The sequence below is a fragment of the Myripristis murdjan genome, chromosome 24 (genome assembly GCF_902150065.1).
Source record: "Myripristis murdjan chromosome 24, fMyrMur1.1, whole genome shotgun sequence".
In the NCBI taxonomy this organism is placed as follows: Eukaryota; Metazoa; Chordata; class Actinopteri; order Holocentriformes; family Holocentridae; genus Myripristis; species Myripristis murdjan.
In genome coordinates this window covers 13,563,945-13,590,644 of record NC_044003.1, presented here as the reverse complement: position 1 = coordinate 13,590,644, position 26,700 = coordinate 13,563,945, and the positions used below count along the sequence as shown (strand labels likewise).

The following is a 26,700-nucleotide window of genomic DNA, read 5'->3' as shown; positions in this document are numbered from 1 at the left end:
GCTGGATGGATGGAGAGGCTCAAGTTTGCAAGATAAACAACGGCGGTGTGAAGAACAGATTATTATCGTGTGGCGATCGCTGTTTCACGTGGAGTGGACCAGATCGCGGTTGGAGGAAAAAAAAAAATACATCTAAATGTGAAAACTCAGATATGTTCTCTGGGCTGTTCAGAAGAACACACACAGAGATATCCAAGGTTTTAATGATAGGCCAGGCATTTCTGTAATGGCCATGTTAGGCCTACACTCGCTTTAACCCGTTATTTTAGTCTATTCAACCAACTTAGGCTGAATAACACACGCGCGCTATATTTATACATGCATACATGCATGCATACATTTATACATCTATACATGTTGATAGATATATGTGTATATCGATATATATAGATAGATAGATATAGATATAGATATGCATATTTATTTAGACTTTACCTGAACCGAACATTATGATTAATTATAATCCCACCGACAAAAAGAAAAGATGTTTTTATTTGTTTGTTTTTTGTTTGTTTGTTTGTTTGTTTGTTTGTTTGTTTGTTTGTTTGTTTTAGGATGATATAGGATGATCCAAAAGCAAATATCAGAAAACGTTATTCAGTTTAGTATCATGTCATTATACCGGCGCAGGTGACGCATAAAGTGTCCAACACCCCATCATATTATAGCATGCTCTAATTATAATAATTATTATCCACACTGCAATTACAACACAATTATCACGCCTTGAGTGTCATGCCATAGGGTGGCTTTAAATGTTTATGTAATGACTTTTAGTGTGTTACTGCAAGATGTCGCACGGTTTTCTAATGATGGCCTAAAGTGTCTCATTTTGCCCTGATGTGCTCTTATGATGCCTCGTAGTGTCTGCTCATGATATCTTACCATGCCTTATATGGCCTTAGGTGCAGTGTCTCGGTCAGCTTGTGTTTTACGATGGTTTATGAGGCTTTATAGTGTGCTTATGACGTCTCATAATGTCTTATATTGCACTCATGAGCAAAACCCAACAAGACTTGAGACCCAAACATCTTGACAGTGAACATTTTCGCAGCTTTACACTACCTGTAACCAAGGTAAACCATTCTGGACTCCCGTATCGTCATCACCTAGTCAACAGCGCCGCCCAGTGATGGAAATAATGTAGTACCAATGATTAAATAGGAAGATCAGCAATGCGACATATTTTATAAGCCCATGGTGCTGCTGTGTTAGTGGTGTGACAAGGCAATACCCCTCGACAGGTTGAATATTGGTTATGATATAAGACAAACGCCGGGACTGTCAGTCCTGCAAAATACACACACGCACGCACGCACGCACGCACGCACGCACGCACGCACGCACGCACGCACACACACACACACACACACACACACACACACACACACACACACACACACTCACGGAAAGACTTTACAGTGTTGTGGTTAAGAATACTCTGAGGAAGGTCAGGATAATAATAAAATAAACTCATAATAATTACATGATATAGTCAAATAGACAATGTATGTACAGGGTGTGTGCATGTACCTACCTTTCTGTGACCTTTTAGTACCTTTTTTGTGTAGTTGTACTTTTTGAGTAGGCCTGTTTTACAGACAGAATTTAACTTACACATGTTTTTGCTACAGTATCGTACTTGTAACACTGTAAATCACATCAAAGAGTTTTGTCAGCTCTCTGTAAGCATCAGAGATGGGACCAAAGTAACTTTGCTAAACCGTGGAGCTGCTCACAGTGAGTCAGCCAGCACAGGAAAGCAGAGTAATCTGACTTTACTTTGCTTTGTTCAATTCATTGTGTAATTTCTAATGTCTAATGAAATCAAACAGTTCCTTTTTGAATCACTCTGCCTTAACACATAAACATTCAAACTTGAAACTGCCCACTGTTTTACTGGTGTAGGAGCCAAATTCCTATAGTAGGTATATATATGTATATATGTATAGATATATCTATCTGTATCTATCTATATGGATATAGATATATACATCTATACATATATATCTATATCTATATAGATATATATCTATCTATATCTATCTCTATAGATATATATAGTCGAAATTGTATCTTTACTGCTACATTAGATATTCAGTTTACTAACTTCTTAGTGCTTTGACTGTGACTTTATTAAATGGGTTTATTAAATTTCATTATGGAAATCCAATATGGAGCCTCAAATGTTATTTAATTTACATTATATCTCTATAGTCTTTGTTTGTAATGAGATTAAGAGCGTGTCTGACTGCACCATACCCGGAGCTACAAGGCAAGTTTGGTTTATGTTACTGCCCATTCAACTGGCGACCTTACAGCAACTGCCCAAAGCAATTAGGGATGTGCTGCCTTGCTCAAAGACACCTTGACAGTTATTTTTTCCTCAACTGGCCTGAGGATTCAGACTGGTGTCTATAAGGTTCAACGGCTTGACCTTAAAGTCACGGCTGCTATTTCTCAACATCAGTAGATTTCGACACAGTGGTGAGAGTCACGGCTGAATGACTTGACACTTAGTTGGGGTGATTGGTTGTTGGGGAGTCAGTGTGTGAAGAGTCAGTCAGCATCGGTTTCAACCAGATCTGTGAGGAGTCTGATGATTCTGCAATTTAAAATCGCTTAACTATGAGATGGAAATGAAACAATCAATTTCAGAGAATAGGAACTGGTGCAAAGTCATGGGAAAAAATGAGCCATCTACAAAAGTTCAGTTCAGCTCATTTCACTCCTACTTTCTTTTCAGATCTCTACACACCACTGTTATTTCAGCTTTTCCACGCTCTTAAAACTGAACTTCTTTCAATCACAAATAGAAAGCATCCCCATAGTCACCCAATCAGTCTTCAAACTGTATTTAGCTCACCAATATACTGATTTATTGCCTTTGCAGATTGAGTGTGCACGATTCACCTCTTTCCCATCACCTCCATTCAAACCAAGCCTTTCCCTACATCTTCATCTTCATCATATTCTCTCTATATTCAAAATCTTTCAATTATAATGGAGTCTAAACACCAAACTACTGGTTATCCATAATAAAACTTATCTTCTCAATTCCAGTTTTGTGGTTTATTGTATGAACATGCTATAGGGAAATAAATACCACATTTTTGATAAGTTTAAGACTGATATGAGTTCCCAAAAGCCAATGTCTAGACCAGTAATGTATTTTGCAAAATATTCTGCGTTTCAGTATGACATTTGTTCTTGTCAGGGTGGAAGAGTCTGTGAAACTGAATTTAGATCATCATGATCAAGATCATCATCACACATAAACTCACTTTAATCTCTAAATGACCACCCGCCAATGTTAAGGCAAACTGACTTAAAAATGAAGAAATAAGTGACAGAGACAAATCAAGTGTGCAAAGTAAATAAAATGTCATATCAGGGTTTTCAGGCTGTTTTGTGCAGCTGTGGTCAAAGAGGAAATTCAATCAAGACAAAGGTACACATCATGGCTGATATCCAATATTTAATAAAAAGCCAGTATCAACAGTGGACATAAAATGAAAGGGTGTCTCAAAGGAAATGCACATTCACTGCAGCACATTGTCATATCTTTATTGTCAGTATAAAAACAATGTATTATTAAGAACATGACGCAGACAATAATAACACAAGGTAAAAGTAGAAGAGAGCCGTTAAAGGCCTTCTATTAAACAAGATCAAATTCCCTTCCATTTAAATAAACATATAATTAAATGTTAAATTTGGCTGAATGGTTAAATTAAAGGTCATTGCATTTTCAATAATCAGCCCTTTTTTCCAAACAGTTTCAGACCAAGTCCAGTAAAAGCATCACATTTTACATCTGGTTTACATCATTGGGGCCCAGTATTATCAGGACTGGGTCTTCAATTCACTCAGTTTAACTAATTAAGTAACACTTTGGTGAAATATTTATTAGAAAAACATGATACAAAAAATTGTACATATATGAAAACAAATTTTTGGAAAGTGTGCAATATGGAACATTTCACATAATCAAGTGGATATTAATTGTATAAAAGCAACTGCAAATTGTCGAGAGCAAATTATAACTTTTTAACTTTCACACAGCAGTTCAAGTACAGTATGCCAGCTACAATGCCCAGTCTAACAGTCATCATGTGTGTTTCTCTTTGATAAAATCAGTGCAGGTCTCATCAATGTGGATGTCTGCTGGATTATGAGGAGAGGGCAATGATTCAAACACTCGGCGTTTATTGGCAAAATTGTCGCTCCATGCTGGGTTGTGCGCGTCCTGCTGTAATTTCACTGCAAGCTGTTCAGCCATGCGCTCTTTCTTGGATTCCCTGTTCCTGGCACACAGGAGGTAGATGATTTCAATGATGTTGAGGAGCACAGAGACAGCAGCCACCACCAGCATGAAGATGATGAAGATGCTTTTCTCTGTTGGACGAGATACATAACACTCGGCGCCACTGGAGAGGGAGCAAGGTGGGCTCTGTTTGCAGTGGAAATGGGAGACCATGAAGACGGATCCGAAGATGTAGTACTGGCCAACGCCAAATGCCACCTCCAGGATGATTTTGCAGACCAGCTGGATTATGTAGCTACGTAAGAGGATGCCTTTTATCTTCACTTTCCCTCTGTCATCTGTATATTTGGGCTTCTTCAGGTGCATGGTTCCTTCTGTTTGATTCTGCAGGTGTTCTCTGATTCGTTTCTCTCGGTGAACAACATGGACAGCGTGGCCCAGGTAGACCAGGGTAGGTGTCGACACAAAGATGATTTGGAGGACCCAGTAACGGATGTAGGATATGGGAAACATCCAGTTATAGCAGGCGTGTTGACATCCCGGCTCCTGGTTGTTACAGTCAAAGTCAGAGAGTTCGTCTCCCCAGACATTGTCTGCGGCAGCACCCAGAACGAGGATCCTGAAGAGGAACAGGACACTCATCCAGATCTTACCCACCACGGTGGAGTGAGACTGAACTTTGTCCAGCAGACGAGACAGGTAAGACCAGTCACTCATAGCTGCAACCTGAAGTGCAGTAAAACAGAAACACAGAGAACAAAGTCACTATGACATTTTTGTCAGGGAGAAACATGTGTTTTGTACCAGCACAAGAAAGAGAAATTGACCGTCAATGTGCTAATGTTTTAGCTGGACAGATTACTTGGACCTGTGTGTACCGAATTTGTCCTACAACTTGAACTCATTACACAAAGATATTTTCTGCAGTTTCAAGGTATCTGTAACTCTGGTCCAGGTAAATTAAACTGTAAAAATGCCAACACAAATGTCATATAAGGACCAATTTTCATGTGAAAAAAACATAAGATTGAAAACTTATCAGAGTTACAGCCTACACAACAGGGTGATTTCTCTTAAGAAAAACAGTACACCAAGTAACAAAATATTTTAAGACTGCATTTAACATTATTCAAACTTTTTTAAAGCCTTAATTTTCAAGAGCTGCAGACAGACAGGCTGTAGTAGAGGCAACATTCAAAATAATTAACAACTCCAAACATGTAGGAGAGATAACTTCCAGTAGATACTGTTTGATCTTGGAGAAACACTAGAACACCCTTGATTTTACTACTGAGAAATAATAATACTTAATGTTGCTAGATTAGTGTTGTGATGAGAGGTTATTGTCAAACGGCAGAAATACAAAATGTACTCGCCTATTGGGCCTCGGATTTTAGAAATTCCTTGCCATCAGCCCAGCAGAGAAGAGGAGGAATGCTTGCGGTAGACGGCTTGACATGTTGACCAGGACTACAGCTAATATACCACTAACCTCCGTGGGCCGGGTCTGTCTGAGTCAGGCGTGGACACTTCTGTCTGCTGCTTCCCGCTTCTGCTTCCACTCATACAAACTCAGCAAAATGGCTTTTCTCTCTGGAAAATGTTTCATCACATTCATTTCCTGTAAAGGCAGACCTTGTGACTTTTATCGCTAGAGGTTCCCATCACAACACACGTAGCATGCAAAATATTTTGCTTCTTTGCCTCCCACTTGGGAGGCATATTAATTTCACAAGTACTAATACTCATATTACTTTCACAAGTAGGCCTACACCCTGTTCATCTGATGAACTTTGTGCCCTACCAACATGAAAATACAGTATGCTTCCCGCAATTACTGTGTGTGTATGGGAATGTACTGCAGGGTAAACCCACCTGAACTATGTGTCACCTTATGAGTGGGACACCCTGGATATTCATACTACACAGTACATCAGAGCAGATACCATCAAACGGGTGTTGGGGATAAACAACATAACTGCAGCTGAAAAAATATGAAATTATTTTTTTAGAATTGTGTTAACTGTGGTTGCCTTATGATAATTGCTGACTAAAGGTCATTTTTTAAAAACTTTTTTTAAAATTACTATCGTCATCATTATTATTATTACTGGTATTTCTACTCCAGTCAACAGCAATAGTCAAGAGAGACAGGAAAGGCAGGGGAGTGAGAAGATGACATGCAGCAAAGGGTGCAGCCTGATACGTGGTGATACGTGCTCTACCAGACAAACTCCCCCACCCCAGCTTTTTTTTTTTTTTTTTTTTTTAATTTAACCTCTCTTTCAGTAGGTTAATGGATATTCTCAAATACTTATTGTTTTTTCACTGTAACCATTATTTTAACTTACTTCTTCTTCAATCCCTTTAACTTGATTTTCTCATAAATTTCTCCTTTTGTGAAGAGATTAGAAAAAGCTTTTTTTTTTTTTTTTCAAATTGTACGACATCATCACATACATCTTCTGTATCTGCTGATTGTAATGCTTCACTGAAGCAACAACACGCCTATACTGAGTGAAATATTCAAACCCAAGATGCCATTGTTTTATGGCTGCAGCATTACATCAGATAGAAAATATCTAGACATCTTGTGTATCATTTCATACACATTTCCTTGTGATTCAGCAAGACATATTTGGTATGTTCAGAAACTTTGGGATCTACATTAGAATTTAAAATAAAGTGCTGTGCAGCATAGAAATGACAAACCCACCTGTAGGAGCAGCAGAGTTGAGGAGGTTAAAGTGATTTGGTGTGTATTCTAACAATGTACACTGATGTGTGTGTGGCGGCTGTGCAACTTTTCCCGTTGTTATGATGCTGCTGCTGCCTTGGCCAGGTGAGTGGGACTAACCTTGGGAAATAGAGTTTAAAGTAAAATAAAAAAAAAAAAAAAAAAAAACTTTACTGCCTAATGCCCTTTATGTGTTACCACAGGATAATACCAAACAGTTTTTTGTTTGTTTGTTTGTTTGTTTTTAACCAACAGAAAACCATTATGAAATAGCTCATATTAGGGCAGGCTCTAATGGGAACTGTGGTTCCCCTGATAAGATTTACCTTTACACCAATAAGACCTTAAAATAATTACAGCAGGATTTCAAATATACCAGAACAACTGATCTGCCATAGGGAACTATACACACCATACACACCTTTAGAACCTCTCTACTTCATAATGGACCTACTTCAACATAAGCTTATCCTTCCTTTTGTACACAGCCATGTTGACTATTGCAATGCAGTGTCTACTGGTTATTTCCTAAATTAGTCAACACAAAGCTTCAAAATATTAGGGATGTAAAGGTCCATTGATCTAGATCGATATATCAATCCAATGATCAATAATCCAGTATAATCAATACTACGTGAAAATATCGATCCATATAATCATTTTAGGGATATGCCTTTATTTTGAAATTCTCATGGCACTTCTGCGTCACCACGTCCATCCAAGCACACTGCCTTCCAAAACATTTCATTTCTAAACATTCGTTTTGTTTGGATTTCAGAGAAAAGAACTGCCAAATCACACGGCAAATGCAAACAACGACAGCATGAGATGAAACACTCAGGAAACATGAGGAACGTGGCCAAACACCTAAAACAAAAACACGGCCATGTAATTTAACTGATTGTTTCAAATGGGCACCATAATATCATCTCATCATTTCACATCAATTGTACACCCCTGAATTGAATCGAATCAAAATCATATTGTGGCTGACTTTGTATCATTGTTCAAAGAATCAATAAAATACCCCTACAAATTATACAAAATGCTGCCCCTTTTAATTAACTATATCATTTATTCTTTTACTTGCTCTTAACGCATCACTGTTGTGTTTTATTAGTTATTGTTTGCACTGATCTTTTATTTCTTTCCTATTTTTAACGTCTTGACCTGGCCTTATTCTGTATTTCCTGTAAAGCAGTTTGAGCTGAGCTGAGCTGCTCCAGTGGAACAGAAACCTTTAAGTTCCCCTTGTAAAGCCTGTGAAAAGATAAATTACCGCATGAGAGACCAAATCATACAAGTACACCAAGTGCAAGTAGAAGTATAGCTTTCCAGGAAAAATGGACAAGCTCTTTTCCAGTTGCACTTACACTCATACACATACTGAAAAGTAGTAAGAGCCCACAAAAACCACAGTTTTCTACAATTAGGGGTGCAGTGCCTTGCTCAAAGGCACCTTGACGGTTGTTTTTCCCAACTGACCTGTGGATCCAGACCGGTGGCTTGACCTTTAAGGCAGGGCTGTTATTTGTCGACATCAGTGGATTTCAACACAGTAGTGATACTCGTGGCTGGATGACGGACGCGCTGTGGTGGCGGTGGGGGGGTCAGGGAGTCAGAGGGTTGTGAGAGTCAGCAAGTGTCGGCTTCAACCAGATTTGGGAGGAAGCTGATGATTCTGCAGTGTAAAACCGTGGAGATAAAAGAAGGAAATGAGAGAATCCAGTTCAGAGTGTAGGAACTGGTTGAAGGAGGCAGCGTTCACCACTGAGGTAGGACACCGAAGCTATTTTATGAAGAGAAAATAAAGGGCAAACAAATAAATCTATATCAATTTATCATCAATCAGTTAAAAAAAAAGTGCCTTAATTGCCCGAAACAAGGCTAGTGTGAATTCACTTTGTATTTAGTTTATATCATATGATGGCAGATGAGGAACAAAGCTACCTGAGATCATCTTATTAATACTGTATGCTGAATAAGTTTCTAGCACATTTAGTTTTACACATGGGTTCCACAGATCCATGTACAAAAAGGTGTTCATACAATGGGATGCATTCAGAATGTCATTTTGAATTTTTTTTTTTTTTTACATATTTACATTGCATGCATCCAGTTAAAAACATTAAGTAACCAGTGAAATATAATATGATATGATAATTAATAGACAGAGAATACTGGCACAAAATCAGCAATAACTAACTTCAATCAAAAATAATGGCATTATCAGTATTGGCCTTCAAAAGCCTTTATCCATTGAATTTTAGCATATAGTAAAAGCATATACAGTGTTTTTCATGATTTGCTCATCATATTGATGAGTAGGTTCAGCAGTCTGAGCAGATAAACAATATTTTACTTTCATATGCTTACACTTCAGTGTAAAACACTTCATTTTATGAAAACTCTCCTTATGTTTGTCCTTGCTTGTGTTGCTGCAGCTCCACTGTCATCATGGGTGACTGGTCGTTCTTGGCCTCCCTGCTGGACAAGGTGCAGGCACACTCCACTGCAGTGGGGAAGGTCTGGATGAGTGTTTTGTTTCTGTTCAGGCTCTTCATCCTGGCTGCTGGCTTGGACAAAGTGTGGGGAGATGAACAAGCAAACATGGACTGCAACTCCAAATCCCCCGGCTGCAGGAACGCCTGTTACGATCAGTCCTTCCCCATGTCCCACACGCGCTTCTGGGTCCTCCAGATCCTGTTTGTCTCATTGCCAACGCTTATCTACCTCGGCCACGTCCTGCTTGTCATCCGCAGTGAAAACAAGCTGAGGAGACGCGTGGAGCAGAAAATTGGTAAGAATGGGATGATAAAAGCCCCAAAGTATTCAGACGAACACGGCAAAGTTGAGCTGAAGGGCAGTTTGCTGTTCAGCTACATCACCCAGCTGTTCTTTAAGATCCTCCTGGAGGTGGCCTTCATCGTAGGCCAGTACTACCTCTACGGCTTCATCCTCATGCCCTACAAGATCACGTTTGACAAGTACCCATGCAGGGGCCAGGTGGAGTGCTTCATAACCCGTCCCACGGAGAAAAGCATCTTCATCATCTTCATGCTGGCGGTGGCCTTTGTCTCTGTGTTTCTCAACATCGTGGAGGTGTTCTACTTGATTGGCTCAAAATGCAGCGTGAGGAAGAGGAGGAACAGCGAATCAACTGCCTCAACAGAGATGTACAGCCTGGGCAAGCCAACATACAGCCCAACTAATATATGACTCAAACACCAACATTGTGGGTGAGATGTCTTAACCTTGACTTTGAGACATCGTATTTATCTTGAAACTATCTTCAAGGGACTGCAAACACCTTTTTGTACTGTCTGCCTGAGTTGATCCGCTCACATGTGGTGAAACCTCGCCTCACTGAAACCTACAGTCAGTCAAAGTCATAATGAGCAATATCAATTAACTTGATTAAACTGAAATGCTACCAAAGCTGAACCACAGAATCTTTAGGCTTTAAACATGAAAGTTTGGGCTCTACATGTGATAGTTTTTGTGAAAGGGTTTTTAAATTGTCAGAAATATTATACATATCACTGCTGTTATTGAAAGTGAAAAATGAAAAAGATGGACTTGATGTCTTGACTGGACATGATTAGAACTAGTAGACCTTATAACGCTAATAATAATTGCTAATAAGAGGAGAGTATTGACCAGAAATGTGCAATTTTGTAATTTAATTCTACTTTCCTGATTATGAAGCACATGATTTTTGCTTTTGACATAAATTAATAAACTGAAGACTAGTCTTTGTTTGTTTGTTTGTTTGTTTGTTTTGTTGTTTGTAGCTGTGTTGTTGCACTTGCTTTTTTAATGAATTGTCTTTATAAATTATGTTTAAATTGTCTGTGGTAATGTAGCTCACTGAAAATAAATTTTACAAATACTTGAAACACAAGGTAAACGCAGTTGAATGTTATTTCAGATGCAAGTTATGTAATGAATATACTACAGTACAACATGGCATCTCCTCTGACATAATCATGTCATTCTAATTTTATTTTGCTTTTATTCGCACAAATATATTGCAACATATCTACAAAATACCATTAAGTATGATTTTTAGGTTTTAGGTTTTTATGTACTTGAGTCCTTCAGTGTAAGCTAAACTGATAAAAGTACTCTTATGCTGTCTGACAGCCTCTAGTGCTGGCTCTCATTCACTCACCACACCTTTTATCTGGATGCAAGTGTCACCTCACCTACAGCTGAATGGATGTTTTTGTTGTTGTTGTTGTTGTTTTCAGATAGTGACACATTTCTATCAGCACTCCTGCAACACTTTGTCGGGGTTTGTGTTGGTGTGTTGGTTAGTCTTTCTATTTGTACCTAACAACACTTAGTCCAAGACATATTTCCCAGTTGGAAGAATTAAAGTAGTGTCATTATGTACACTTTCCCATGTTAGTTATGAAAAATAAAATGTTCACCTGTCACTCTTGCTCAGGTGGCAAGACGTCATACAAGAGTCCCTGTATGACGTAAACAACTGCTAATTAACTAAAATATCAAAAGCTATTCGGCTCTTTCATGTTTAAAACAATGACATGGTATTATTCCACCAGTGTAATAACAGTGTATGGTTGTTAGCCCCACATGCTCTGAAGTAATGTTAATCACAAGGCATATGGTGTTATTTTAACTTGACACAACAGAATCAGAAGCAAATAAATGAGCATATTTTCAGTATTTTTTTTTTTTTTTTTTAACTACGGGGGCAATATATTCAACACATTTATTGAATGGCTGGATTCACTTTGTCATCACATCAGGGTCTCTGAGCTCGGCCAAGTAGGTGCACTGTCCAGTGCTGAAGTCTGTCAGCCTGCCATGCCATGGCTGTCTATTTGTCAGGTGCTTTGTTTCATGGATCAGAAGGGAAACAAAACTAAAGAAGCTTTCACTTTTAATGACTACAAGGTAAATGATCAGTGTCGTGTGGATAAATACGCATCAGCACCACCATGCACACCATACAAAGACTTAAACAAGTTCAAGTAATGGAAAATGTGACTGCTCAACTACAACAGAAAATGGACACGTGATTAAAAAAAAAAAAAAAAAAAAAAAAATCACTAGTCATCACGTCATCATGAAGTTGCTTCACTACAGGCCTGAATGTGGTTATCGCTCTGGCATGGCGAGCTGTTATAGGATGACACTGCATAGCTGCCATGTCCACAGAAAATGGATCATAACTCTAAGCCATATCTGTAGAGCTTTTTTTTTTTTTTTTTTTTTGCCATTAAATGAATATTTATGTGAACAGTATTCGGTACTAACACTTAAATACACCAAGTTTAGAACAGAACAGTTATCACAGGAATTTATAAGACATGAAATTACTGAGGTTCATGTTCAATGATTTTTTTTAGTAACACAAAAGACACAGTTATGATACTTTATATTTATGAATATTGCTATTTTTGCATCGCCTCCTTTTTAGCAATACAGGAAGGAAGTATGGCTTAATGTCTTCTTAGCAAAAGTCCTGACAGACCATATCCTCCACGTGCTTCCCAGAGACATGAGAACTGAATAAAATTCTGAATTTTATGCTGCTTGATTCATTTCTACTTTTTGTTCTGAAATGGATTTAAAAAAAAAAAAACAAAAAAAAAAACACCCATTAGATGAAAATAAGAGCAGATGACGTGATTACCAAAATCAAAGTGTTTCTGTTCTGAGATGTCACAGTCACTGAACCAAAACACAAAAAAATGCATCATTTCAGGTATGAGGGCAAGAATAAACTGTGATACCTCTGTGTCCCAAAACAAAAAGTATGGGCAGATATTTGTATTCTTTCATTACTATGATCAACATGTTAACATGAGTAAAAGCTGTTAAGTGCAAACACACTGAAACATTTTATCCACAACAACACAATGGTGGTAAATATTTTAGACTTTGTTTTTCTTCGCAGGATACTGGTCCCACTCAATATCGAGAACATCATCACCAAAGTCTTCAGAACTGAACAGAGACAGTCCAGAGAACGGGGTCTTGGAGTGATGACTAAAACCACTTGGTGGGGGGCCTATCTCAAAGCACTTCCGCTTTTTAGTGTTGCCAGTAGTTTCACAGTCAACACGGCTAATATTAGCCATTACCATCTGACCAGTGTTGTGTTTTGCTGTACAGGCAGGCACTGTCTTGTTGTTTTGTAATGTTGTGTGTCCACGTTCAGTGATTGTTGCCATGGCACTGGACAGAGTTTTAGTTGGTGACGTCGTCCCTGGTGTCACGGTAGCTTTTTGTCCTTGAAGGGCTACTGGAGCTTCATAATCTTCTCTAACATTTTTTTGGACTTCAGTGGGAGAGGTGGTTACAGTTTTAGTCCCTTCAGGTCCAAGCGTGGGCTCTGTGGGGGCTGTGAAACAGAACTTTTTAAGTTTTGCCAGGGTCGAGGAGGCTAGGGTGGACTTAGCCTGCTCTGATTTGGAGGGGCCTGAATGATCCATGCTGGTGTCTGGCTGAGGAGGGTTATGAGCAAAAGTATCCAGTGTATTCTCATTAACGATGTTACGAAGTTTGGTGACTACTTGTTGACATTTCTGTTCTGTACCATCACTGCTGTTTGCGCCTGCTCCTTTTCTTAGTCTTGAATCCTCCATTCCCAAAGAAAAAAGATCCTCTGAAACATCCAGCTCTTCTGCGGTAAAACAAGTATCAGTTCCCCCCATTTTGTCTCCTATATTAGGAGCACTGTCTCTGTGAGACCCACTCTCTCTCTCCTCACTGCCAAGTCTATTTTTTTTTACCCTGCCTCTGCCTACTGGTGAAATAAGGTGCTGCTCCTCCTCACTTCTCTGTCTCTTACCCTTTTGTGGTCGACATGCTGACAGTGTGCCATCTGAGTTATGACTGTCTGACTTCTGTCTGCTAGCTGGAGCTTTTCTACTGCTGTTGGTTTGGAGAACTGTGCTGCCTGGTTCAGCTTCATTTTGGCAGAAATCTGAGCTAGTATGAGGGTCATGGTTGTGGATCAGAGGTCTAATTTTGCCCATTTTCTCCCTTGGTTTGAATGTATAACCTGAGAACTTTGCATGCAGGTCTCTTCCTACTTCAGGGTCAGCATCAACCATTGTTGCTACCACAGCAGTAGCTTTTCCTGTCCCATCCCTGCGGTTTTCACTCTCACATATACCATCTTCCCCAGAGAGATCACTCTGGACCGCTGGTTTGCTGTGAGCATAAGGTGCTACAGGGACATCGGAGGAGAATACCTGCTCTGAAGCATCCACTACATCTCTCCTGGTTTCAAGGCCTAACACTTGCCTTCCTCCCTCTTTGTCCCACTGGTGACAATTTGTCTCCAGCTCCCTGAGCCGTTTATCTCTCAGCTTCTTGGAGACATGTTGCACCACAGATTCTGATGAGTCTGCCTCTGTTGGTGGTGTAGTTGTATTTCTATTTTGTCCGTCTGTCTCACATTGCTTTCTTCCCTTAGGAGTTTTGTCCAGTTGTTTGGGTGTGACTGGTATTTCTGACCAACTGGAGTCTGTGTCATTTAATTGTCTACTGACATTGTTTTGTTGTGTTGAGGTAATGGTGGGTGGGCTGATGTCTGTGGAGAATTTTGATGGGCTGCTGGTCAGTGAGTGAAACCAGTCCAAGCCTCTCTCCACTGTGACATCATCTGCCATGAAATTATTTGTGATGTCAAAGTGGTGTGGTCTGTTGATGGAGTTTGTATCTGTTATTTGATGCTGGTGGTTATCAGTTGGGTGATCGGACTGGGTGGCCTTTGGAGTTGTAGCACAAGAACCCGGCTTTCTGCTCTTCAGCCTAGAGGACATACAAATAATGATCTGAAACTCAGTATTTTTGCTGGCAGCTGTTTCATAAATTGAATAAAAATGAACAGGATGGAGAGGGAGATGTCGGGTGAGAGAGAAACAGTGATGGGGGAAAGGGCACAAAATGAGCTTAACAAGTGTGAGTCAGCAGAAGAGAGAGACACATGTACAGGGTTGCAACAAAATTACAGTGAGCAGACGCCCCCTGAGTCTGTTTCTGTTCTGAGATGTCACAGAGATAATGAACAACTGCATCAACTATTCAAAGAAAATGAAAAAAAAAAAAAAAAAAAACATACTTACCTAGCAAGTCTGTACATTTCCTTGTTAAGGAGTTGAGGAAGCTTCAATCCTTCCAGCACTATCTGACACTGAGTTTGATACTGCTGACGAGGGTCAGCAGGAAATTGGGTGTGTAAAGCATTTATGTCTCCCAGCAGAGCACCACCCTAAGAGCAGAAATGCACCAATTTAGTTGAAGGCTGCCACAGTAAACACATAGCACACAGTTGCGTCATGGGGAAAAGCTGGAATGATGACTACATAAAGAATGTAGAAATGTTGAAATTTTGTAATGTGTGTTAATGTGAAAGGAAACTTTGAGCTCTAAGAATTTGGTTATGAGTGTCTGAGGATATGCTCCTTTGTGACTTGTTGCTTATAGTGTCCCTTTTTAACGGTAATTAAAGGCATATTTTTCTTTTGAAAGGCTTGCCAAACACCCTCATTGAGAGAATCCAAGCATAATAAGTAGTCTTCAATTAAATATAAACTGTGCATGGTATTTTGAAACTGTTGTTTTCATGTGGGGAAAAAAAGCAATGTTCTGCAGGATTCAAACCCACAACACCATTTTTGAGAGACTATCCATTATTAACAATTAACTCAGTTTTAGTAACACAGAGTTGATGGGGCAATACAAGGTGCGACATGTGAGACAGTCCTTCAGAACTTGGACCCCTAATAATAATTCAGACAAATACAACAGGATTCCAGCACTTTGTACTTGGACCCATAAAACATCCGTGTGCTCGATTTTCACTCTGGGCACCTGCCTCTCTAAACGTCTGTGCATGGGCCTGTCTTTGGGATTAGCTTGGCATAGGCAAAGCTAGTCATTTAAATTGTGAAGCTAAGTTTGGAAGCAGTCTGTGTTTGTGAAGGGTGTCAGTGAAACAATGATAAAAATAATGCACTGCCGACGATACTTGCATTCTCTCTCTAATGGAAGATTATAGAGTCATTTTTTATGGATTACAATCTCAGGCTGTCATCAAGCTAAGTGCCCCTGGATGTGGGTACGTTTCCTCACCTGCATTGAACACTCCATGACAGAGACAGCCATGACAGCATCCTCTATGGTCACAGTCCCTCTGTACATCAGTCTGGCATGGGCTTCACAAGAAATAAAATATTACTGTGACTGGTAAAGAGCTACTGGTGTTCACACTGAAATATGTTATGTGCAGCTGCCATCAAATCAACAGAGGCTATGTGTGTCTAAGCACTTAAGCACTGAATTATGAGGAGGTAATATTCCATTGCACACCTTCTGCCAGTCTGCTGAGACTCTCCAGCATGCGGATGGTGGTTCTGGCTGCGTTGCGGCCATCATTCTGTCTCTGTAGCTGGTAATAGCGTGCCAGGATGCTGTTAGCCTCCACAGATACCTGTGGCTGCAGGCGTTTGATGATGCAGAAATAAGCCTTCATCTTATCCATGGACCACAGGGAAGAGGACTCACTGGGCACTCCTAGATCGAGACAGAGAACTTAAACATGCTGCACTCCCGCTAAATGACTAAATCCTTCAGGGTCAAGGATCAAATAGGAGTTGGCAATGTGGCAAAAATTTAATCTATTATTTTACACATTGCTGATAATGGTACGTCTAGGTATCTGTGCACCTCAAGTTTCTAAAAAACAACAAAAAGAAACTGTGCTGTTAGAAGTTGTAGGGTATATCACCTGACAGAGATCAGTGTTTGCTAAGTCAAGAGATGATAAAAGCTTTTTGCAACTGCAAATGCTGTGTATATCTATTATAAATACTCACACATGCGGTGACAATTCAGTGCAGAGCTATAAATTATCCTTTACAATTATCACTAGTAGAAAATTGCTTTTGACAATCAGGTGCTATCAATTCCAGTCAAAAACTACACTTGTACCTTCAGAAACCTAAGAAATTGGAACTGGACCTCACCCACATCTTTTTTAAATTCTGGACGTAAGCCGCATACAGGCACACGTCTACTAAGAGCACTTCTAGTGTGAACACAAAAAGTAGATAAGCTTCAAGAACAATGACCCTTCCATGAGCTGAACAGAAAAGCGTGACAAAATGCAAATGCTGTACAATATATGAAGTGGTGAGTGTCTACTCCATATTAAAAAAAAAAAAAAAAAAAAAAAAAAAAAATTCCTTTTGACCACCTAAAAGAAAGACTTCCAAAACACATACCCTTCTCCTCCAGAATGAAAGAGGAGATGATGCGGTCCCACTCTGGGTTTCTGGTGTCGAGCAGAACCAGAACCAGGTCAAAGCGGCTCAACAAAGGGCTGGCCAGAGCCACGTTGACGGACACTGGTTCGTTAGGATCGTACTGGCCTTTAGGGTTGGTGGCTGCCAGAATGGTGCTACGAGTATTCAGCTTACACACAATACTGGAGGAGAGCAAATGGGGAAAAAAGGACAGAGAAGAGAAAATCAAGTGAATGTTAATGTTGCTGTCCATATTTACTAATTACCTGCCTTACCAGACAAAAAGAAGACCAGGCAAGGTTAGTTTAGCTGGACTGTTATGGGCTTGCCAGATGGTAGACGCTGGGCAACAAGGATTGGCAAAAGTAACGCCCGCATGTGCTGGGCTAGGTGGCGGGCACAATGCTGGGGAGACAACTGCTGAAAACTATTTTCTGCTCTGCAATTTCGTATTGTGAGCTTGCATGTTCATGTCTACAGGCATCAGAACAGCATCACAACAACATCTGGGGAGGATAAGGTAAGGGATGCAAAGATCAATTTTGACAGAAAATGAATAGGGCAGAAATTACATGGCCTACTATATGTCAAGCCCAGAAGTCGTGTTATCTGGCCTAATAACAAAAAATAAATAAATAAATAAATAAAAAAATAAAAAAATAACTCAACACAGCAAACTATAATATGATGGCAGCAAATGCAAAAGCTATAAATTCTGTCATCCATAAATGTATACATCAAACGAATTCAGGTGAAAAACCATGGATATATTTAAAATACAATTCAACTGCATGCATGTGAGTGTCCTTTGACTACACTACCATACTATGGCTGTGTGTATGGGTATGCATGGCTGTTTTACCCAGCTTTGGCCACACTGATAGTCTGTTGCTCCATAGCTTCATGGATGCTGGTGCGGTCATGCTCCTTTATGCTGTTGAATTCATCAATGCAGCACAAACCACCGTCTGACAACACCAGCGCTCCTGCCTCAAGGTGCCATTCACCTCCGTCCTTCACTGCTGCGACTGTCAAACCTGCGTCACACATTCCAACAGTCAGTTCATTCATTCTTTCAGTCATGCTATGGTTTCAGTTCTCTGATTGCTGAATACACTACAGGAAGCTCTGCTGTGAGCACATGGTGCAACACAGTGCAGTACATCTGGAGGAAAAAATAACTGTCCATAGCCTATTTCAGTTTAAAAGACCTGGTGTAAAATTGGCATGGCGCTTGATATTTGCTGGACATAGGCCAACCTGCTTACATAATTTTTTTTCATCATTTGAATGGGTTTTCAAGTGATGTGTATGGGAAACAGAAGAGATTTCCATATGGATTTAGTGCTGATGTGACCACCCCATTAAGTCTTCTCAGCACCAGCCTGCATTTGATTTGACGTCATCCCCTCTCTCTGCACTATCCTGTCCCTCCCCACTGTACCTATCTATAGAGCAAATTAATTATTAATTTTTTGAATAAGAGGATCTGATACTCTCTGCTACTTTCAGCCGCGATGTGACTGTCCGATGTGAGGGAACTATTTTGTCAATTTATTTTAGTTAATACATTGTTTCAAGTGTATGATATAGGGCACTGAAAAACAAAGCCTTCCAGCTGTGGGTCTAATCTGCAGAGGGTGTACCTGCACTTGTGGATCCAATTCCAGCTGTGAGCACAGAACGAGGTATGATCTTAGCTGCATACTTCAGGAACTGAGACTTCCCTGTGCCTGGGTCACCGACTAGCAACATATGAGACTCACCTACAGAGGACACAATCAACCTGATACTGAGACACTGTTTCCATGAAGCAAAACATTCAATGACAAAATTCAGTGACAAAAACTAACCTAGAGTAAACATTTGTGTTTGTTTGTTTACAAATGCAAATGATTTACAGAGGTCAGCTGAGACTCAGAAAACAGTACATTCAAATCAGTTACTTAATTATTATTATACTGATATCAAAGGTGTCCTTGTTTTTAGATTGTTTCTTATTGGTTTAAATGCCAAAGTAACTAGGATACCAACCCCTGATCTTGGTTCCAGAGGGATCTATTCTCTGCACCCCACCAGCCAACACCATGGCTACCGCCAGCTTAACGACATACATGCCAAATACCTGCGGGCAGAGACTCAACAAGATCTGGTTCCTGCCTAGACAGACGATAGAAAAATGAAGAAAAACAAGTATGTAGATCAGACACTGAGTAAATCAAATGGAAACACACACACACACACACACAGTGTGAGTGTATTGGAAGTGATCATTTCAATGGATATATAACTCTTAAAAGTGCAAGGAGTATTTAAAGTGTGAGTCCTGTTGGTCAAACAAATAAACAAAACAAAACAAAACAAAACAACAACACACACACACACACAAAAAACAAGTATCAGGTGGTTGTGTATTCTGAATGAGGATTAGCACCAAACCAGCAAACCCTGAGGAAGGCTCTGACTCTAAACACATTTTAAATCAGTTCAAGAATAATTGTTGCCCATGTGGGGACCTCATAAAAAAGCAGAAATCGGAAGAGTAACTTCCTCTGATCGTAAATTAAATCTATTGCTGCTCCATGATGTAATATCATGCAGTTGCATAATCCTGGTCTGCCCCCAATGATAAGTATGATATGAAAGTGAACCTGATTGCATCAGTCAGCGGATATGAATTGTTCTTTTTGGTCCACAAAGATTTGTCCTAAGTGCTAACACAGCTTCAGAGACATGAATTATTTATGGTGTGAGATATATTCTTCCATACCGGCTATGGGGTCGTGCCGGTAGCTGTCCCAGAAGTCTTCAAAGTCTTTCTGCATGTCCTCCATCAGTAGAGCAGCAGTGGCCTGCTGGTTGTTGACTTCTATGTTGTTGGCTTTCAGGACCAGTTCCACATTACAGTGAGCATCATCGTAGAGGGGCCTCCAGCGCTGACACACCACTCCATACACTGTCACATCATCCCCTGGGATCAACACAACCACATCATCACTGACAATAATGGAGTGAGCACGATACTGCCACTGTGATTAATGAGAATTAGCACTCTGAAACAGGAAATACCTTTTAACTATTAAACAGACTATTACTATTACAACTATTAAGCCTTTTAACATGCGTAACATGCATTACGAACAAAATATAAAACTTGTACTATAACTATAAAACTGTGCACCACTCAGAGCTCTTACCAGATTTGCAACTGTCCACCAAATCATCTTCCAAGACGACCACCACAGAGCGAGGAATAGAGCCCACTAACAGCCTTTGAGCCTGGAGGAGGGAACACATCTCTCCATTGGTCAAAAGCCCATGTTTTATACACTCCTTAAGTTAATTTTTAGATCTTATTTACCTTATTTAAGGGTTTGAAAACACATAGTACTTTTTTAAGGAGAAATGGGATGCTTAGGGTGCTTTTTCACATGTTAAAAAATATAAAAATCTATTTTTATATATATAATACAAAATTATGAAACACAAACCCAGTTTAGCCCCACCCTGCCTCTCCTTGGTCAGTGTTCAGGTGTGTTTTAATGGGCAAAACTGTATGAAAGAAAAGGCGTTTGCTAAAAGCGAGAGGCTCAGTGCTTTTTTGAAGGGAACAGTCACATATCTTAGGATTCAACAGAAAAAAGAAAATGCTACATGTTTTCACACCCTAAGGCCACATTTTGATCAAACTAAGTAGATACAAATGTCTTTGGCTATTAAAAGTGGATAGTATGTCAAATTTGTAATTCGCTGCTCTGATATTTCAGTGAAAGGTGCACTTATTACTTGCTCTTGTATTTTCATCTCCTGGTAGTCCCTGCAGGCAGCAGGCTCAGATCCTCCAGACAGACAAGTGAACTTGAAGGAGTTGCAGCCATCAGAGCTGGGGCAGGCCGTGGGCGGGACAAATGTAGAGAACTGGTCAAAGTCAGCCTGCACTGTAAAAACGTGACGACACTTTGCGCACATGTAGTCTCGCTCGTACTCCAGGACCTGTGGGAAGTGGAGAGTATTTCACTAATAAAACCAGGATACTGTGCCATATAACTCAACCTAAAATGTTGTTAATAAAATTGTTGGTAAAACTACTTGAGCCCATCAATGGATAAAAGCATTTCATCAACCCATTTTGTCGTGTCAGGTTTTCCTTGGATTGGGCATAACAGAAGCTATGTTTTCATTATCTTACCTCTTACTATGCGTACTAAAAGAAAGATTTTCAGTTTTAGATGACAGATGAATATAATCAATTCTACATTTTAAATTGCCTTGTTTTATGTTGAACAAAAATAATTCTTTGCATTTTTCCATTTGTTGGCCCTTGAGATTTCTTCTAGCTCAGTAAGATCTGGCCAATTTCTGTAAATGACACCAAGACACAAAACATAAAGCTGTCCATCCACCAAAGGGTGCTACTCGGTGGAGGTACGCCCACACAAAGTCCTCACACATGGCAACCCGAGGCGCCCTGAGGCCATGTAAGCAGCCGTATCTCGACTGTAGTTTCAGCTAGGCTCAACCTGCAGCCTGAGCGATGCTCCAGTCAACACGGAGCTGTCTACTAACATCCCGTTGACTGAAAGCTTGAGTCTGAATTTTTTAATGATTTGCTCCAATTATTTCAGAAAGATCAAAGCATTAAATTTAGTGCACAGCATGTGGCTCTGAACAGATAACGATACAGGCAGTGAGAGGGGATGTGCCTGCTTGTAGTATGGTGTGGAATACTGACAGATGGGTGATCTGTTATGATGATCTTAATTATCTTGCAAAATACTACAAACTTAGTGGACAAAAATATCTGTCATGGTGTTACCTTGGCAACACTGGTGCGTATAACCGTGCCAGTGACAGACAGGAAGTGCCCTACATCTCTGGTCCTGGGTATGGTGTCTCTTGTGAGCTCTGGACACACTGGCAGACCTGGACACAGGAGAAAGGGCCAACAAACAGCAGATTAGCAAAAGTGAAGAAATAAACAACCAAACACACCACACACAGAAAACTCTTAATAACTCTCAATAATCTCTTATCTCCCAACACACCAATGCACCTCCAACTTATTTGTCTATTCATCAGACTGGAACAATATGGCCATGGAACTTGTTTTATTGTACTACAAACATGAAAAATCAACTTAGCTTCAGAGAGTCAAGTCTCTCACGCTCAGTATTCAATAGAGACAGAGCGTCAAAACACACTCATATTTTGGTAAAATTCGGTCCCAGTGAGTGTGTATTGCGTCGCCACCCGCTGGTCAGCCAATGCCACCCACTCTTGTGGCACAAATCGTTGGGACAGATTTTTCTTTTTCACTATTCACGCCTGCAGTTCAAACTAAACATAAACATAAATAGCATCAAAAAGCTCAGTGTCTCTTGCTGAATCCCATCATACCGTGTGTGAATCAAACAGATGGGTTTTTTGACGTGACGACCGTCAGAAGCCAAGGTAGATTTGTAATAACAGGGCACTGAAGTAAACTAATTGCTATTTTTCAGTCTCAGCAATCCATCCACAGGAATAAAGCTTAGATAATTAAGAATTAAGAAATGAGTTAAGCATAATAATAGCATAATAATACCAAACGAAGGTAGAGAATGCAGTTACTTCACAATGCATTTTATTGACCAACACAGACCAATCACTGTCTTAGGTTAACCCCAACCCTAAATTTGATATCGTCCACATCACTGCCTTTTCAGATATTAATATCTCATATGTTCATATCTAGATAATGATATGATAACGATGTAGCCTATTGTTCAGCCCTGTTCAACGACTTACATTATTTTTCTATAAGCCTTTAAAGCTCCTATTTAAGTCTTTGGTAACTTCAGTTACACTAAACACCAAGAAACAAAGTCCAGGAAACTAATCTACACACATACAACACATTCTTACTCCTTTTCTCACTGTCCCACATCCTTCTCTTCTCGAGTGCTGAGCCACATTATATAACATCTGACCATCAGTCCAAAGTGACTCTCTAACCTGTGATGCGGGCATGCAGAGTGCGCTTCACTTTCTGCCTTTCTTTTCTTTGTCCACCATATTCCTTGTTTGCCACCTCCTCAGCTGCTCTCTGTAGTGCTTTGTCAAACACAGTCAGGACCTCACTGGGATAGGCGTTGAAATAGTCCCCAACCTGTGTCCAAAGGCAGTTAGGGATACACACACACCAGTTACTGCAGACAAAGATTTCAAGTTTTATGTACAACTTCACACTATGACTAAGGCAACCAACATAAATGATAATCAATGCAAATCCATATTATGGCAGATTTCAGTCATTCAAACTAGTCATTTGTCATTTAAAATCCTTCATCCTTCATTATTTTGTGTTATGTAATATAGATTAGACTCACTCATTTTATTACTTACATGGAGACAATGTTTCTCTGTTTATGTTAAGAATATATTTCACTTCAATTATTAATATTTAAGTGATGCCCATGGTACACAGGTACTTTCTACTCTGGTGTATCACCTTAAACAATGCACATTAAAAATTGCTTCTTTTTTTTCTTTTTTTTTTTTCAAAATTGACATTATTTTGGGCTCTCTCGGTCAGTCACAAAGCAGTGACATTTAGTTTTTTTTTTTAATCTCAGGTATTATTGCAATAACACAACTGAGATGAAATTTTAAGCATCATGAAATCCAACAAAAATCCAGAACTACCATTATTTATCAGGATAAACAGCAAAAATATTCACCTCCATGTTGGCCTCAAACAATGTCATGGCATTGACAACAACGGGGTGATGGGTGTCCTCATTATTATCACTGATAATTTGCAGGATGTCTCCATAATGATGCTCTATCACATAGGATTCGAACACCCGCCCAATCAAGGCCTCCTGCTCTGAGCTCATCGACATGTTGGAGGGATGGTATCTGATCTGATCTGCTGGAAAGAAGGAAATTAAAAGTGGTTAACACTGGACAACAATACCTATGCCGAATACTTCATTCTGATTGGTCAATATTTCTCAATAGACAATTGCTGTCAACTTGTGACTTTATAATCATACCTGTTTTGTTCCAAATGAACACTTTTATGAAGTTTTGCTGTGTGCTGGGTGTTGTTAGCAAGCTGATGCACGATACAAAGTTGCAAACGTACAATTTCTATGGTTACATCGATTAACTTCCCCGCCAGCGTGTCAATTTAATTTGAATTTGGAGAGGAAGAAATATTTGATGCACAGTTAAAGGTCATCACCAGTGGAAAAGATCTCAGCCAAGAGGCAGCATGAGAGCTGAAGAGATGAAACTGAGGAAGAAAGACATAAAGTTAACATGTGCGAAGAATGTGTGTGTGGCCCATGGGAGCGCTTAAAGTGATGCAGGGGATATCAGTCAAAAAATGTGTTTAATCCTCCTGGACTCATTTTTGCACCAAAGGTCAGATCCAAAAATCAGAATCACCCTTGCCAGTTGCTATGGTTACACTGCTCTCAGTAACTTCCACCTCAACCATTACTGAGTGCAGTTCTCAAATTGCCCAGTAGATGGCTGTCAATTGCCAAAAGCAGAAGAGGAACTCAGACTTGAGACTGAGTTGGCTGCACACTTTGTAGAGGGCAAGCTGAATAAAGCGCCAGTGCAAGCGAGATGCTAAAAACATGAATAGTGTTTCATCATTGGAAGTTGAACAAGACAGTGAAAACAGGCCACAAACACAGCCAAGACGTAGGCCGAGTTTTCATTTTGCAATATTTACACCGTTATGAGACGAAGCTCGTTCTGACAGCCGTTATACATCTAACTAAGTGTTTGCTGTAATGCTGTTTACCCGCTGAGCTAGTTAGCTGACGTTACGTTAGCTACCGGTTAGCGTTAGCAAACAGCACAAGCTAAATTCTTTCCCTCAAAACACCCCTGACGAACTGCGGCATACATATAATACAGTAAACTATGAAATACATACCCTGTCTTGAAATTAACGATGCGTACTAGGTAGTCTCCATAACTCTGCAGGTACTTTGGTTCAGTCCAACATTGTCCAGTCTGCCGGTGTTATGTTCAGTTTCGCGGCTGTCATATCGAGGAGGGTCTCTGGCCAATCACAACGCTTGTGGGCGTGTCTTTCCAGAGCTATGTTATTTTTTTATTGGCCAGCACCGGCTCCTTCTTCCTCCTCCTCTAATAAACGTTTAGACAGATGCTGAAAAGTGTATGGCTGCCCCCTCTGTCTACTTACAGCATCTTTTTTCCAGATCTGAAAAAGTAGTTGTTAAATTGTAATAAAAAGTTAAAGATTTTCTCTAATGAGCCCTCTCTCTATGCCCCCCCCCCCCCCCCCCCCCCCCCCCTTCAACGTCAACGAGGCAGCTGATGAGAAAGAGCAAATAACAGTTCTACTTGGTTTTATTTCATCATCCACCACCTTAAAGACTAGTGCCAGTGATGCCAAAAACCAGTAATGGCCCGTGGTTAGAAATGAGGCTGCAACTGGATGTGATGGCACACCAGGGAAAGAATTCATTGCTGCCCTTTCCTGAGTCAGCCCGCCAACCTAATGGGGATGAATGAGAGAGTGAATGAGCCTTTTGCCAGTGTCACCGGCAGAGTCTGCATTGAATTTAAATCTGCATTATGTTTGTCCATTTATTTCTGACAGATAAAAGGACAGCTCCTCCAGTGAATAGTTACACATTTCAGCTCCCACACAATTTAAATAACTCTATTTGTAAACAGCGACAACAGGGGCATGAATCACAATGTGATCAGATCATCTTATAATCAGAGATACAGGAGCACAAAAATGAAAATGAAGGTGCATAAAAATATGAAACGAAATGAAAATGCCACAACAACACCACATCTCCAGTCAACAGCAACAAAAGGGGAAAGGTGAAGGCAAAGCACAAAATGAAATTTATAGAGGGAAACAGAAAAGCTGGGTGGTGGAGGAAAGGGAGCCCAAACTTTCCAATATTGTTGGACCTTTCACAAGTCTAGGAAACAGATTTTGTGTAATTATTAAGCATTTTACTATATAATTCATATTATGACATAAATGATCTTGTTAGGCCAGTAAATCAGTGGCAACCATCATCACATCTGTTCTGCAAAAGCCATTTTGGATATGAAACTTCATTATATGTTTCAAAGTCTGCCTTTCCAGTCTTTCACTACATTGCATGTCACGCCCAGTAAGACTTTGAAGATGAATTTGACAGATAAGCTTTTCATCCAACCACGTAAAGCCTTTAATTGGCTCCAAAGAAGTCCATACAGAGTGAGGTGTATAACAGGGATCATTTTATTCACTCCCAAAAATCATCATCATCAGCAGCAGCAGCAGCATTATTCTACTGGTTGGATTACAATTTGTAGAGCCTCCAGGTCAGAGCCTCTTTTACAGCACATGGCATAGGCATTCCCCTAATAGC

The 26,700-nt window shown here is 39.9% G+C and overlaps 3 protein-coding genes across 4 annotated transcripts; 1 reads left to right on the top strand and 2 right to left on the bottom strand.

Annotated features, from left to right (window-relative positions):
• Positions 1-3,525: 3,525 nt before the first annotated feature.
• On the bottom strand, positions 3,526-5,748 carry LOC115356096 (gap junction Cx32.2 protein-like). The gene is made up of 2 exons (XM_030047107.1): positions 5,644-5,748; positions 3,526-4,993 (listed from the first exon to the last, which is right to left on the bottom strand). The coding sequence occupies exon 2, from the start codon at positions 4,982-4,984 to the stop codon at positions 4,112-4,114; it is 873 nt and encodes a 290-aa protein (XP_029902967.1). The 5' UTR covers positions 4,985-4,993; positions 5,644-5,748; the 3' UTR covers positions 3,526-4,111.
• A 2,980-nt stretch (positions 5,749-8,728) lies between these two features.
• Positions 8,729-10,880, top strand: LOC115356135 (gap junction Cx32.2 protein-like). Its single transcript, XM_030047170.1, has 2 exons — positions 8,729-8,779; positions 9,449-10,880. Exon 2 carries the CDS (start codon positions 9,462-9,464, stop codon positions 10,221-10,223), a length of 762 nt encoding a protein of 253 aa, XP_029903030.1. The 5' UTR covers positions 8,729-8,779; positions 9,449-9,461; the 3' UTR covers positions 10,224-10,880.
• Positions 10,881-11,903: 1,023 nt separating this feature from the next.
• mcm9 (minichromosome maintenance 9 homologous recombination repair factor) lies at positions 11,904-25,339 on the bottom strand. Of its 2 annotated transcripts, none has more exons than XM_030047929.1 (15): positions 25,233-25,339; positions 24,016-24,206; positions 23,291-23,444; positions 22,113-22,219; positions 21,083-21,289; positions 20,494-20,575; positions 20,067-20,267; positions 19,331-19,456; positions 18,943-19,062; positions 18,159-18,333; positions 17,276-17,478; positions 16,362-16,565; positions 16,125-16,207; positions 15,116-15,261; positions 11,904-14,801 (listed from the first exon to the last, which is right to left on the bottom strand). In XM_030047929.1, the coding sequence occupies exons 2-15, from the start codon at positions 24,178-24,180 to the stop codon at positions 12,914-12,916; spliced, it is 3,861 nt and encodes a 1,286-aa protein (XP_029903789.1). In that variant the 5' UTR covers positions 24,181-24,206; positions 25,233-25,339; the 3' UTR covers positions 11,904-12,913. The 2 variants fall into 2 exon arrangements, with proteins under 2 accessions (XP_029903789.1, XP_029903790.1); XM_030047930.1 differs by having other exon boundaries at positions 24,016-24,209; positions 25,233-25,336.
• Between the last annotated feature and the right edge of the window lie 1,361 nt (positions 25,340-26,700).

What these genes read in the sequence shown, in the direction of transcription:
- LOC115356096 (XM_030047107.1), bottom strand. Translation starts at nt 4,984, where the DNA reads ATGAGTGACTGGTCTTACCTGTCTCGTCTGCTGGACAAAGTTCAGTCT.
- LOC115356135 (XM_030047170.1), top strand. Translation starts at nt 9,462, where the DNA reads ATGGGTGACTGGTCGTTCTTGGCCTCCCTGCTGGACAAGGTGCAGGCA.
- mcm9 (XM_030047929.1), bottom strand. Translation starts at nt 24,180, where the DNA reads ATGTCGATGAGCTCAGAGCAGGAGGCCTTGATTGGGCGGGTGTTCGAA. An exon ending in AGATGAAAATACAAGAGCAA is followed by an intron (nt 20,576 to 21,082) that starts GTAATAAGTGCA and finishes TCCCTCCTCCAG; the next exon opens with GCTCAAAGGCTGTTAGTGGG. An exon ending in TCTCAGCAGACTGGCAGAAG is followed by an intron (nt 16,208 to 16,361) that starts GTGTGCAATGGA and finishes TTTCTTGTGAAG; the next exon opens with CCCATGCCAGACTGATGTAC.